This window comes from Stegostoma tigrinum, chromosome 45, assembly GCF_030684315.1.
Source record: "Stegostoma tigrinum isolate sSteTig4 chromosome 45, sSteTig4.hap1, whole genome shotgun sequence".
NCBI lineage: Eukaryota > Metazoa > Chordata > Chondrichthyes > Orectolobiformes > Stegostomatidae > Stegostoma > Stegostoma tigrinum.
In genome coordinates this window covers 3,359,027-3,374,560 of record NC_081398.1, presented here as the reverse complement: position 1 = coordinate 3,374,560, position 15,534 = coordinate 3,359,027, and the positions used below count along the sequence as shown (strand labels likewise).

Here is a 15,534-nt window from a genome sequence, read left to right as displayed (position 1 = left end):
GCCGCACCTCCATCTCCTACCTACTAACCTCATCCCACCTCCTTGACCTGTCCATCTTCCCTGGACTGACCTATCCCCTCCCCACCTATACTCTCCTCTCCACCTATCTTCTTTTCTCTCCATCTTCAGTCCGCCTCCCCCTCTCTCCCTACTTATTCCAGAACCCTCACCCCATCCCCCTCTCTGATGAAGGGTCTAGGCCCGAAACGTCAGCTTTTGTGCTCCTGAGATGCTGCTGGGCCTGCTGTGTTCATCCAGCCTCACATTTTATTAACCAGGTTATAGTCCAACAGGTTTGTTTGAAATGACAAGCTTTCAGAGCATTGCTCCTTCGTCAGGTGATCAAATAAACCTATTGGATTCTAACCTGGTGTCATGTGACTTCTCCCTTTGTTTTAGGATGACACTTTAGAATGTCAAAGCTTTGAGTTGGATGCAGGGATAGGTTACCAAAATAGCAACAGTGGACCGGACATTCAGTTACATGGAGAGACTACAGAAGCTGGAGTTGTTCTTCTCCAAGCTTACAACGTTAAGAAGAAATTTCCTAGAGATAGTCAAAGTCATTTTGATAATGTGAATGTAACAACATTTTGAAAAGAAATTGGACAAATAGTTGAAAGGTACAAAAATTGTGTAGGTATGATGAAAGAGCAGGGAGGTGGAGCTAATCCCATCAAACAAGAGATAAGGATGTTGGACTAACCATAAAGTTTGAATGGCCTTGTCCTAGAGTCAAAGGTCTACAGCATAGAAAAAGGCCTTCAGCCATTGAGTCTGTAACAGTCAAAAACAAGAATTTAACTATTCGAATCCCATTTTTCAGCATTTGGCCCATGGCCTTGTATGCTTTGGTGTCATAAGTACACATCTAAATATTTCTAAAATATCATGAGAGTTTCTGTCTCTACCACTCTCACTGTCATAGTAATATTTAATCAGACATCATAAATTGTTGCTAGGAAAGGGTATTAAGTAACACGGAGCCAAGATGGGAGGATGGATCAGCTCGTTCTCGACCAATGTGAATAGTAGAACTGGCTGGAGGCTTGGAATAGATGGTCCTGTTTCTATCCTGTTCTTTGAAATGTATCTAACTTTGACATCTGAACCGACAGAGCTTCAGTTTAAGCATCATCTCATATCAACAGAGTCTTAGGGATGTACAGCATGGAAAAAGACCCTTCGGTCCAATAAATCTAGTCCCATTTGCCAGCATTTGGCCCATATCCCTCTAAATCCTTACTATTCATATACTCAACCGGAATAGATACTGCACTGAAATGTCAGCTGATTCCTGCAGTAAAGCATTAAACTTTAATCTTCTGAGTCAAAAGCCACAAAGCCAGCCGATAATGTCATTGGAATAATGCTGTATATTCACTGACCTGATGATGACCTGTGTATTCATTGTTGCATGGAATTCTGCCGACTGGTTTCTAAAGCTGTTCATTTGGGAGAAATATCCACAATGACAGGAGTAAACACCAGATACTCCAATAATTTCTGAGATGACTTGATAACTGCAGAATTACAGATATAAATGTGTACGCATCAGTCTAGTGCTACATGTTTGAAAGTTGATACCCAAGGTCTGGGACAACCTCAAAATTGTTGCTTAGTACTTTTGCCACTCTGTGAACAATTAGTTCACTGCATTCCACAAAGACTAATATGAAAAGTTTTAGAGTGCTTAACGAAATGTCAGTGCTTACCTTTACTACTACAACAACATTGCTGGAAAAGCTCAAATTGTGAAGGAAAATTCAGAGTTAATGTTTTGGGTCCAGTGACCCTTCCTCAGAACTGATTGCTGCTGGGAAAATGTCACAATCAGCTCAGAGGAAGGGTCACCAGACCTGAAACATTAACTCCATTTTTTCCTTCACGGATGCTGACAGCCGTTCTGAGCTTTTCCAGCAACTTTGTTTTTGTTTCTGATTTACAGCATTCGCAGTTCTTTCCGTTTTTATTTTATAATGTTTACATTTAGTTGGCTGAGCTGTGTATGTTTTCTTGATCACACACTTCTGTTTCCTTCTCTCTGGGTAATTCACCATCTTCAGCATGTTTGTGGTCTCCACTGTCATCATCTTTCAGGGATTGGTCTTTGTGAGCTGCATCATCTACGTTTGGATGAAAAGGAATTATGAGTGACACTGGAAGCTGTGAGATACTGACACATTCCTTTCTGGATAATTGCAGAACAGCAGCATGGCAAGAGAACCAAGATTCTTCAGGCTGATTTTAATCTTGGTGCTGAGATCTATGGGCCAATTGAAGCAGCGCTGAAGGATCTAAACATTGGAATCCTGGGTGATTTCTTCATTTGTCCCTCAAGTTCAGATTTTTCAGGAAATGTAACAGATTTCAAAGATTGAAGGAAAGGGTTATTAATGTAAATGTTGTAATTTGTGTATTATTTAAAAAATGGGAGAAGTTCATTGGGAACACTTCAGAATTAAGCTCCACAACAAGTCTATTGGATATAATCAGTAGCACAAAGGATTTGAGGGTGGTGTTACATTATAACATTGAGAGAGAGTTGAGTATATTAATTTGGTTATAAACCATAGTACAAATAACTGGGTGAGTGGGGTCACAGAGTTGGATATTTTGTTTTGGTTCAGTTCTAATTGTAATTTTTGAAATTTTATTTGTTTCAGTGAACAATGTTGGTAAAACCTACCAAACCCTTCCGTGTTACTTCCTAGATGCCCCAGATGTCGAAAAGGTGTAGTACATTTCCTCAGATCTCCAACATTCCTTTTTTAATTAATCCTTCTTTGGGAGGTCTGTTTTCTGTCATCAAATTGGAACATTCACTGTCAAGAAGTCAGTTGTTGGAATGAAACTCCTTATCTGTGTGGTTATAAAGAGCAGTGGTAAATTTGAATTTGGAACTTTTGTTGGCCGGTTCCCATAGCACAAAGCATGATCTAACTCAGCAGCAAAAGAATAAAGGCTAAAGGGTGCATGTGTGAAATGAGAAATGGCTTTTATATTGTGTGCTTCTTCTGGGGCTGGTTTTAAGGTTGTCACCTTACAGGATTAATTGAGGTGACCACTAAGGCCTTGCCTTCTTAGCTTCACCCCTCATCTAACGTTCCTCAGGTTAAACTCACCACCAGTTATGTGTCTCCAATGAGAGCAGCCTATGGCCCTCTGAGATTGCTGTAAGCACATCAGGAACAGGAGGTGGGTGGAGGAATTTTATTAATTTGGAAAATATTGGAGATGAGATAGAAAGTCTTTTTGGATGGGGAGAGTTCCATGACAGAATGTCATCTTAGGAAAATCCTCCAACAATAAATGCAACCAGAGATGGTAGCCCTAAACACACCAGAGTTCTTTGAGAAAGATCTGAGGAAAGAGTCAGAACACGTGTTTTCTAACCAACCTGCTCAGACTGTTATTACATGCCTCTGGGGCAGGTGAGATTTGGGGTTAGAGCAAATTACACAGTAGTCTATTCTTTGCATTTTGTGTACTGTCTGAGAAATGGTATGCTTAAGTGCTGCTAGCTCTGTTTACCTAATTTCTATTATCATGACCAGGCAATGACTTCACCAATAAGAGAAAAGGTATTTACTGCCCCTTGACATTCAATGGTGTTGCCACCACTGATTTCCCCTCCTATCAACATCCTTCGGGTTACCATTGACCAGAAACTCAACTGGACTCACCACATAATCAGTGGTTACAAAAGCAGGTCAAAGGCTACATCGCTGTTCCTTCAGTGTCACTGGGTCAAAATTCTGGAATTCCTCTTTAAGGGCATTGTGGAACAACTTACAGAAGCTGAACTGCAGTGGCTCAAGAGGCAGCTCACCACCACCTTCTCAAGGGCAACTAGGGATGGGCAATAAATTATGGCCAGCTAATCATGCCCACGCCCCATGAATGAATGAACTAAAAGACACAGAAGATGTACTGACTATCATGATTGTTCTCTTCAGTTTGCCCAAGGGCCTGCTCAAAGTACCTCTGATCCAGAAGGGTCACGTACAAACAACTGAACTTTTGTGTGTTACATGACGTAATATTCCTGTCATTTTTAATTCCACCATGGCTTGTTAGTGCTTTTAAAAAAGAAGACATGTACTATTTTTAATTGAAGGCAGCCTGCCAATGTGGAGGAACAAATCAAAGAATTAGGATTAATTTCTGATTTTTGATGCTTGAAACACCCAGGCTAAGACCAGTTTGACCTCTACTAATTTGTCAGGGCAAAGGTGAGGAAATCAGCCAAGGCCCCTGCTCCAAATCCCTGCCTAGTCAACCATGTGGAAATGGTGCATGTTTATGCCCAATTAAAGAACTGGGCACAGCTGAATGATCAATGGTCCCGACTCTTGCTGTGTTGGCATGCATTTAGAATATCCTTGGTTCCCATTAATTGTACCTCAGGAGTAAGAGGCTTGAAGACAGAGTGTGAAATTGGAGAACAAATTTTAAGAAAGTGTGTAAAATCAGGTGGCTTCCAGGGAGAAATTTCTGAATTATTATTGTTCTTATATTTTTAGGAAATTCTTGATATACTGAATTGCAATGTACTGTCTGTACTGATGGTGAGTATTTAAATATTAAAGTAGTGTGTTTAATTAAAGAGGCACATTCCTGTGTTTGTCTGCAAATGATCATACAATTAATATTGTAACGTAGTATCATATCTGGAATGAGAGACTTCTTTGATGAAAGAGACATAATTGACTAGTTCTGACTGTTTCACAAGCTCAAGCTGCCCCTATAATTCCAGGAAAAGAAACAATACTACCCAACCCCAGTGCAGTGAAGGGGCACATGATGGTGGACTATTGGCAGGTTCAGACAACAGTAGAGGAAATGCAACTTAAACATACACTAAACCTGAAGCATGGGATTTACCAGTAATATGTTCAAAAGTTTTAGAATAAATATTTGCACCCAGTGAGGGTTCAAAATAGCCTCCCACAAGTTAATGGTAAAATTGTACACTTGTCCAAGAAGGAGCTAGATGAGTATTTTGTTAAGAATGGTTTGGGAAGTAAGACAGGTTATTCAGCCCCTCAAAGTTGTTCTGCCTTTCGAAGATAAACTTGATTCAAATGCACTAATTGCAGCAAGACTAATAGAATTAAAAATATAGTTTTGTCTAGATTGATGCACGGGAGCAACTCAATGTAGCTCCTTCACCAGCACCTTAAAAGCCAGCATCTTACTTCATTTAAAAAGGCAAGTCTAACAGATGCATGGCATCACCGTCACCTGCAAGTTCCTCTCCAAACCACACACTGTCCTGATTTGGAGCTGTTGTTGCTCACTGTTGCTGGGTTCCCTTCCCGACAGCACTGTGGGTATAGCAGCCCCTTGTGGCCTGCAGAGGTTCATGAAGGCAATCACCATTGTCTCTCTCGGGACAAGAGGCGATAAAAACTGCCCTAGCTGGTGATGCTCATGTCTCATGAAAAAAAATTTTGAAGTAGTTTGGGATAAATTTATCACTTTGTAAGTTTTCTTGTAACTTATCTCCCTGTTTATTTTGGGGCCCTCTCCCCGTCCGACCCCCTCCCCGGTGGGAGACCTGGGCCCGGGGCGTCAGCTTTTGTGCTCCTGGGATGCTGCTTGGCCTGCTGTGTTCATCCAGCTACACGCTTTGTATTCTTGGATTCTCCAGCATCTGCAGTTCCCATTATCTCTCCCCCTTAATCTCTGTCTTTCTAATGTAAATAATCCTAATCTACTCAACCTCTCTTCATAGCTAGCACCCTCCATACCAGGCAACATCCTGGTGAACCTCCTCTGCACCCTCTCCAAAGCATTCACATCCTTTTGGTAATGTGGCGACCAGAACTGTACGCAGTACTCTAAATGTGTTCGAATGAAAGTCCTATACAACTGTAACATGACCTGCCAACTCTTGTACTCAATACCCTGTCTGATGAAGGAAAGCATGCCATATGCCTTCTTGATCACTCTATTGACCTGCTATGCCACCTTCAGGGAACAATGGACCTGAACACCCAGATCTCTTTGTTCATCAATTTTCCCCAGGACTTTTCCATTTACAGTACAGTTTGCTCTTGAATTAGATCTTCCAAAATGCATCACCTTGCATTTGCCCGGATAGAGCTCCATCTGCCATTTATCTGCCCAACTCTCCAGTCTATCTATATTCTGCTGTAATCTCTGACAGTCCCCTTCACTATCAGCTACTCCACCAATTTTAGTGTCATCTGCAAACTTGCTGATCAGACCACCTACACCTTCCTCCAAATCATTTACATATATCACAAACAACAGTGGTCCCAGCACAGATCCCTGTGGAACACCACTGGTCACAGGTCTCCATTTTGAGAAACTCCCTTCTACTACTACTCTCTGTCTCCTGCTGCCTAGACAGTTTTTTTTTCCATCTAGTTAGCACACCCTGAACCCAGTGTGACTTCACTTTCTCCATCAGCCTGCCATGGGGAACTTTATCAAACGCCTTACTGAAGTCCATGTATATGACATCTACAGCCTTTCCCTCATCAATCAACTTTGTCACGTCCTTCTAAAACTTACGGAATTGTGATCACTATTCCCAAAGTAATCCCTACTGAAACTTCAACCACCTGGCCAGGCTCATTCCCCAGCACCACATCCAGAATGGGACCTCCCTGAGTTGGACTATTTACATACTGCTCTATAAAACTCTCCTGGATGCTCCTTACAAATTCTGCTCCATCTAAACCCCTAACACCATGTGAATTCCAGTCAATGTTGGGAAAATTAAAATCTCCCATCACCACCACCATGTGGGTCCTACATCTTTCCATAATCTGTCTACACATTTGTACCTCCTATCTCACGCTCGCTGTTGGGAGGCTTGCAGTACAGCCCCAACATTGTTACTGCACCCTTCCTATTTCTGAGTTCTGCCCATATTGCCTCACTGCTTGAGCCCTCCATAATGCCCTCCTCAGCACAGCTGTGATATCATCTTTGACCAGTAATGCAACTCCTCCACCCCATTTACCACCATCTCTGTCTCACCTGAAGCATCGATATTTGGAAAGTTGAAGTTACCCATGACTACAACCCTGTGACTTCTGCACCTTTCCAGTATCTGCCTCCCAAACCGCTCCTCCACTTCTCTGCAACTATTAGGGGGTCTGTGGGGGGCCCCCAGCAGGGTGGCTGCTCCTTTCTTGTTCCTGACCTCAATCCAAACTGACTCTATAGACATATCATTCTTGAACTGCCTTTCAGTAGCTGCTGTACTTGCCCTGACTGGCAGTGTCACTCCCCCACCTCTTTTCCCACCCTCCCTATTTCTTTTAGAGCATCTGATTCCCAGACCTTCCAGCAGCCATTCCTATCCCTGAGTTACACAGGTCTCTGTGATGGCCACAGCGTCGTGGTTCCAGGTACCAGTCCATGCTCTAAGTTCATCCGCCTTATTTCCGATGCTTCTGGCATTGAAGAATACATACCTCAAACCATCCCTGTGTCCACAATTATGCTCCATCATGGGGTCATGACTAAGGTTTCAAGGTCACAGGAGAGTACCGGCAGGCAGGAAGGTGGTTTGAAGTGTGTCTACTTCAACACCGGGAGAATCCAGAATGGGGTGGTGAATTAGCAACATGAATTGGTGCCTGGGACTTCGATGTTGTGGCCATTTCAGAGATGTGGGTGGAGCGGGGACAGGAGTGGTTGTTGCGGGTCCCGGGGTTCAGATGTTTCAGTAAGATCAGGGAGGGGGAGGTGTGGCATTGTTGGCCAGGGACAGTATAGCGGTGGCAGAAAGGACGTTTGATGAGGACTCGTCTACTGTGGTAGTATGGGCTGAGGTTAGAAGTGGGAGGGGAGAGGTCACCCTGTTGGGAGTTTTCTATAGGCCTCCGAGAAGTTCCAGAGATATAGAGGAGAGGATTACAAAGATGATTCTGGATAGGAGTGAAAATAACAGGGTGGTTGTTATGGGGGACTTTAACTTTCTTTGACTGGAAACGCTATAGTTCAAGTACTTTAGATAGGTCAGTTTTTGTCCAATGTGTGCAGGAGAGTTTCCTGACACTGTATGTAGATACGCCAACAAGAGGTGAGGCCACTCTGGATTTGGTTCTGGGTAATGAACCAGGCCGGGCGTTAGATTTGGAGATAGGTGTGCACTTTGGTGATAGTGACCACAGTTCGGTTATGTTTACTTTAGTGAGGAAAGGGATAGGTATATACTGCAGGGCAAGAGTTATAGCTGGGGAAAGGCAATGACGAGACGATTAGGCAAGATTTAGGATGCATAGGATGGAGAAGGAAAGTACAGGGGTTGGGCACGATTGAAATGTGGAGCTTGTTCAAGGAACAGCTACTGCGTGTCCTTGATAAGCATGTGCCTTTCAGGCAGGGAGGAAGTGGTCGAGTGAGGGAACCATGGTTTACTAAAGTAAAGTTGGATCTCTTGTCAAGAGGAAGAGGGAGGTTCATGTAAAGATGAGGTGTGAAGGCTCAGTTCAGGCGCTTGAGTGTTACAAGTTAGCCAGGAAGGACGTAAAGAGAGAGCTAAGAAGAGCCAGGAGGGGACATGGGAAGTCTTTGGCAGGTAGGATAAAGGAAAACCCCAAAACTTTCTATAGGTGTGTCAGGAACAAAAGAATGACTGGGGTAAGATTGGGGCCAGTCAAGGACGGTAATAGGAAGTTGTGCGTGGAGTCCAAAGAGATCGGAGAGGTGCTAAATGAATATTTTTCGTCAGTATTCACAAAGGAAAAAGACAATGTTATCGAGGAGAATACTGAGATATAAGCTATTAGACTAGATGGGATTGAGGTTCATAAGGAGGAGGTATTAACAATTCTGGAAGGTGTGAAAATAGATAAGTCCCCTAGGCTGGATGGGATGTATCCTAGGATCCTCTGGGAAGCTAGGGATGAGATTGCAGAGCCTTTGGCTTTGATCTTTACGTCATCATTGCCTACAGGAATAGTGCCAGAAGACTGGGGGATAGCAAATGTTGTCCCCTTATTCAAGAAGGGGAGGAGGGACAATCCTGGTAATTATAGACCAGTGAACCTTACTTCGGTTGTGGGTAAAGTGTTGGAAAGGATTATAAGAAATAGGATTTATAATCATCTAGAAAGGAATAATTTGATTCAGGATAGTCAACACAGTTTTGTGAAGGTTAGGTCGTGCCTCACAAACCTTATGGAGCTCTTTGAGAAGGTGACCAAACAGGTGGATGAGGGTAAAGCGGTTGGTGTGGTTTATATGGGTTTCATTAAAGCATTTGATAAGTTTCCCCACAGTAGGCAATTGTAGACACTTCGGAGACATGGGATTGAGGGTGGTTTAGCAGTTTGGATCAGAAATTGGCTAGCTGTAAGAAGACAGAGAGTTGTGGTTGCTGGGAAATGTTCATCCTGGAGTTCAGTTACTAGTGGTCTACTGCAAGGATCTGTTTTGATTTGTTTGTCATTTTTATAAATGACCTGGATGAGGGCGTAGAAGGATGGGTTAGTAAATTTGCAGATGACACTAAAGTCGGTGGAGTTGTGGTTAGTGCGGAAGGATGTTGCAGGTTACAGAGGGACATCGATAAGTTGCAGAGATGGGCTGAGAAGTGGAAAATGGAGTTTAATGTGGAAAAGTGTGAGGGGATTCACTTTGGAAGGAGTAACAGGGATACAGATTACTGGGCTAATGGTAAGATTCTTGATAGTGTGGACGAGCAGAGAGATCTCGGTGTCCATGTACGTAGATCCCTGAAAGTTGCCACCCAGGTTGATAGCATTGTGAAGAAGGTGTATGGTGTGTTAGGTTTTATTGGTAAAGGGATTGAGTTCTGGAGCCATGAGGCCGTGTTGCAGCTGTACAAAACTCTGGTGCGGCCGCACTTGGAGTATTGCGTACAGTTCTGGTCACCGCATTATAAGAAGGATGTGGAAGCATTGGAAAGGGTGCAGAGGAGATTTACCAGGATGTTGCCTGGTATGGACGGAAGGTCTTATGAGGAAAAGCTGAGGACTTGAGGCTGTTTTGGTTCGGTAGGAGAAGGTTAAAAGGTGACCTAATAGAAACATACAAGATGATCAGGGGATGAGATAGGGTGGATAGTGAGAGCCTTTCTCCTCGGATGGAGATGGCTAGCATGAGGAGACATAGCTCTAAATTGAGGGGTGATAGATATAGGACAGATGTCAGAGGTAGATTCTTTACTCAGAGAGTAGTAAGGGCGTGGAATGCCCTGCCTGCAACAGTAGTAGACTCGCCAAAATTTAAGAGCATTTAAATGGTTATTGGATAAACATGTGGATAATAATGGAATAGTGTAGGTTAGATGGGCTTCAGATTGGTTTCACAGTTCGGCGCAACGTCAAGGGCCGAAGGGCCTGTACTGCGCTGTAATGTTCTATGTTCTGTTAGAACATAGAACAGTACAGCACAGAACAGGCCCTTCAGCACACGATGTTGTGCCGACCATTGATCCTCACGTATGCACCCTCAAATTTCTGTGACCATATGCATGTCCAGCAGTCTCTTAAATGACCCCAATGACCTTGCTTCCACAACTGCTGCTGGCAACGCATTCCATGCTCTCACAACTCTCTGTGTAAAGAACCCGCCTCTGACATCCCCTCTATACTTTCCTCCAACCAGCTTAAAACTATGACCCCTCGTGTTAGCCATTTCTGCCCTGGGAAATAGTCTCTGGCTATCAACTCTATCTATGCCTGTCATTATCTTGCATACCTCAATTAGGTCCCCTCTCCTCCTCCTTTTCTCCAATGAAAAGAGACCGAGCTCAGTCAACCTCTCTTCATAAGATAAGCCCTCCAGTCCAGGCAGCATCCTGGTAAACCTCCTCTGAACCCTCTCCAAAGCATCCACATCTTTCCTATAATAGGGCGACCAGAACTGGACGCAGTATTCCAAGTGCAGTGTGACCAAAGTTTTATAGAGCTGCAACAAGATCTCACGACTCTTAAACTCAATCCCCCTGTTAATGAAAGCCAAAACACCATATGCTTTCTTAACAACCCTGTCCACTTGGGTGGCCATCTTAAGGGATCTATGTATCTGCACACCAAGATCCCTCTGTTCCTCCACACTGCCAAGAATCCTATCCTTAATCCTGTACTCAGCTTTCAAATTCGACCTTCCAAAATGCATCACCTCGCATTTATCCAGGTTGAACTCCATCTGCCACCTCTCAGCCCATCTCTGCATCCTGCCAATGTCCCGCTGCAGCCTACAACAGCCCTCTTTACTGTCAACGACACCTCCAACCTTTGTGTCGTCTGCAAACTTGCTGACCCATCCTTCAATCCCCTCATCCAAGTCTGTTCTCCTATAGCCTCTTCTGTCAAGAAGATACAGACACTTGAACACACGCACCAATAGGTTCAAGAGCAGCTACTTCCCTGCCGCCATTAGACTGATGAATGATTTCGGATTTAAAATAATATTGAATTTGCTCCAAGCACCTCCCATGCAATGTAACCTGTATTCCTCGCTGTCTAAACAACCCTATGATCTCAATATCCTTGTTTACTATGATCTGCCTGTGTAACCTCTATAGGATGCACTGCACCGAGTACCAGTAAGGAAAAAGCTCGTCAATCGCACGTCTTAAATCTGTAACCTCTAAACAAGGGTGTCAGGAACAAGAACACTATCATCATCAGATCCAAGTTCCCCTCCAAGTCATATACCATCATGGCTTGAAATGCTGATATTTTTCCTTTATTATACCTTGTGCTCCCAATGTAACAGTACAATGGGAGTTGTGACACCATGTTTATGGAGGCAGATCACTGCCACCTTGGTAAGAAAATATGGATAGGCAATGAGTGCATACCTTGTCAGTTAGTTTACTCATTCATGGGATGAGGATCTAACCAGAGATTTGCATATTTGATCTCTCAATGGTTTGAGAATGTAAAACAGGGTGGGCTATGATCAGTACATATGTTTGTTCAACATACTTCAACACAAGTTAAAAAGTTTAATTCTAAAAATTGAAGAACATCTAAAAACCTGTATTGTTACTGCATTGCAAAGTGCTGTCAACCATGTGTTAAATTGGCACTTTACGGTTATCTTTCTGCCCATTTATATTGACGTGACATCTTAACTCAGTTTTCAATTTATATGTAAAAATACAAAATAGCAGTAAAAGGAAATGCAAAGAAATCTAATAAGAATCATAACTCCAATATACTGGAGAAAATATAACTGAAGAGCTTGTCACAGGATATAGAATGAATTTAAAAACATTTAATCTATGTAGTAAATCAATAGAACAATATTTACAATTCACAGAAACTGTCACCTCCAGAAATACCACTTTCAGCTCTGTTAAGTTGTATGAATATAAACTTATAGATTACTGAATACCACTTAATGAGTACTGATTAATTAACAATGGTAGGCACAGTGGGATAATCATTTAGTTTCAAGCAATGAGTCATATTACTATTCTGATCTATAACTCCCCTCTGCCAATGCTAAAAATATCTAACTGGTTTAAAGTGCTTTTACCCAGTGTGCTATTTAAGCTCGATACAGAAACACTTGGGGAAAAAAAAAGTGCAAATGCAGTTTATTCAATCAATCCAAATTACAAATCATAACTACCAGATCAGCAAAATGCAAGCAGTATCACTTTAGTAGGTGTTTATCCACAGTTTGGCAACTTCAAAATGAAATCTGGTTACTGGTAGCACAACATTAAGATAAGTGACTGCTGGGGACTAATCCAGTGCAAATATTTTGAATAGCTTACTAACTAATTTCACAGTAGTTAATCGGACTGAGGCTGCCCAATCATCAATGCCACACATTCAAGGAGATTGATTCTAATCATACACTGGCAAAGTAAAAATGTTTTAACATTCTGGAATCTTTTAATCTTAAAAAAAACTTATTTGAGAAATCAAACTACATTTGGATTTTGGGTATTCCCACTGATGTACAAAATGAGCTTCAGAAATGCAAGATACCTCCAGATTTTCACACTCTTGCTGACTTGCTCAGAAGAGTTATGACATACAATGAAGACTTCACTCATAAAATCGATTAGTGAGTTCATGACAAGGTTATAAGCAGATATATTGAACTATTATTTTTTGAGATTTGCCTTGCAATCAATGTGTGCATTCAATGACAAGTTCAATACAAGTATTGAAATGAAAATAGTTCATTTTATACAACTTTTCAGTCAAGAGATGCCTTACCATACAATGAAGAATACTTCAGTTGCACTATTTTAATATATTAAAATGTAATAGCTGGAAAGCAAAATAAAGGACCTATAAAAATTCATGAGCCCAGTAACTCAAATTAAGTGGTTTAAGTTATCAGCAAATTGTACTACATATTTAAGAAGTAATGTCTCAATCACTACCATCACAAAACAAAATTGATTCAAAGAGTAACTGACCTGAAACCTTAAACAAAAACAGAAAATACTGTAATAACTCAGCAGATCTTGCAGCATCTGTGGAGAGAAGTCACAGTTAGTCGTGGATCCAGTGACCCATCTTCAAAACAGCTCTGAAGGGTCACTGGACCTGAAACATTAATCGATTTCTCTCCACAGATGCTGCTGTACCCAGAGTTATTCCAGTATTTTCTGTTTTTGTTTCTGATTACCAGCATCCATGCAGTCCTTTCCATTTTTAGAGATTTCAGAATAAATTTTTCTCCCCATAGCTTCGGCCTAACTTGCCAAATGTTTTTAGCATGTTCTATTTTTGTAATACAAAAATGACTCTTGCACATAAATTCAATCTCCTACAAAGGATTCTCATTAGATTTATAAAGCTAAAATAATGACAGGATCGCAGATCTAATTAATCCAGCAATATTTAAATCTATTAGGTACAGGCAATAGAAACAGTTCAACACTTGGGTATGAACATTGGCATTTTTGGAACTAACCTAAACGCAAGTTCAGACTCAAACTTTAATAAATCAACCAATAAATTCATGTGCAAACCTCAGAATCCACAGTGGACAGCCCATTCAATATTTACCAGCAATGTCGAAGAGTACAGAACTCTAACTCACTGTACCACTTCCCCTCAATGAGAAAGGCATTGAATTTATGCCAATAAAGTAATTGTTAAAGAATGCATGAGAGATTATGTTGTGATTCTCCTGCTCCCAATGCCTTTCAGGGAAGACAGAAAAATTACTAATTTCTGGAAGGAAAAGAAATCTAAGTGATTAGTTTGAGGTCACGACAACAAGAACAAACAGCTCTACATGATTACATGGCCCTGTATCTCCACGTTCCAAACATACAACTATTTTGTGTCACATTTGAGTAACACAGTTAACTTACCCAGAATTAAAAGAATCAAATGATTGATTTAATATTTAAAATAAAAAGCAGACTCTTGGCCATATATCATCAGGCAATGACAGCTGGGAAGTGGAGGATTTTTAAAAAAATTGATACATGAAAAAAAGTTGCCATGAACCAAAGACTTGTTTCTTTGAGAGCACAAACTTCGTTTTGAATAATTTTACAACAAGTGCATGGAAAAAGAGTTGCCATAATTAATGAAGTATTTTACTATTTCTTATATTGAATACGATAGAAGTTAACGCACTCTACTTCCTTCATTTACAGCTTAAAAATTAAAATATATTCATCCAAGTCCACATTGGAAACAGGATTTTTATGTAATGTTACCAGTTCCTCAGACTTCTTCACCGCCCTGGAGAAAGGTTCTAATATTAATGGTGTTATCCAAAGAAGGTTACATAACATGAGTTCAGTTCATTCAATTAGTTGGCATGTACTCTGTAGAAGGAACTATTCTAATGGTGTTCTGCCTACGTGAGATAATCTTTTTCTTATGGATGTTTTGAAATCCTTAAAATTTGCTTTCTAGTCCTCCTATTTGAATGTTTCTCGGTCATATTGACCTTTTATCACTATTTGTCCAGTTCTAACCCCCTTCACCTACCTTTTCTAATGTTAAATTCACAATGATTGACTACTTATAATACGTGTCACAATATGAACCTCTCCTCACCTGATGCCACACCGAAGTTGTCAACAGAAGGTCAAGGCAAATCAGTGCAATGATTGTCTTTTCCTTCCTAGCGAAGGCATCTTGATGCCTTGAACCAATTTTGGGTCTGAATTCGTGTCCCAACTTTGTTCAACTTATTTCACAGGGACCCTCTGAAACTTACAAGTGTGGCTCAATTGAGAAAGTTACTGGGGAGCTTGATCTTGCTGTCTGGAAACTTCACATTGCATTTAGTCAATGGTATTTCACCTTTGATGACTGAATTCAAATCCACCCTTGACTAATGGATTGCACACGCCTCTATCAGGTTGATCCTACAAAGAAGAAATCTAAATTCAGTTCTTTTTCTATTGGTTCATGGGATGTGGTCTTTGCTGGCCGGGGATGGGTAATAAATACTGGCCCAATTGCCCCCGAGCAGCTGAAGTCCATTTGGTATAGGTACACCAACAGTGCCATTGGGGAGGATTTTGACACAGCCACATTGAAAGAATGCTGCTTTCTTTCCAAGTCGGGATGGTGA

General features: G+C 41.5%; 1 protein-coding gene across 2 annotated transcripts in view; it reads left to right on the top strand.

Moving 5' to 3' along the window:
* hsd20b2 (hydroxysteroid (20-beta) dehydrogenase 2) overlaps positions 1-15,534 on the top strand; it is a 43,095-nt gene that overhangs the window by 14,643 nt on the left and 12,918 nt on the right. Inside the window, exons 4-6 of one of the 2 annotated variants that reach the window (XM_048524080.2) lie at positions 2,206-2,316; positions 2,667-2,734; positions 4,527-4,571. In XM_048524080.2, coding sequence (XP_048380037.2) covers positions 2,206-2,316; positions 2,667-2,734; positions 4,527-4,571 — 224 coding nt within the window. The remainder of the gene's footprint in view (positions 1-2,205; positions 2,317-2,666; positions 2,735-4,526; positions 4,572-15,534) is intronic. The other variant, XM_059642563.1, reaches the window with a different exon arrangement.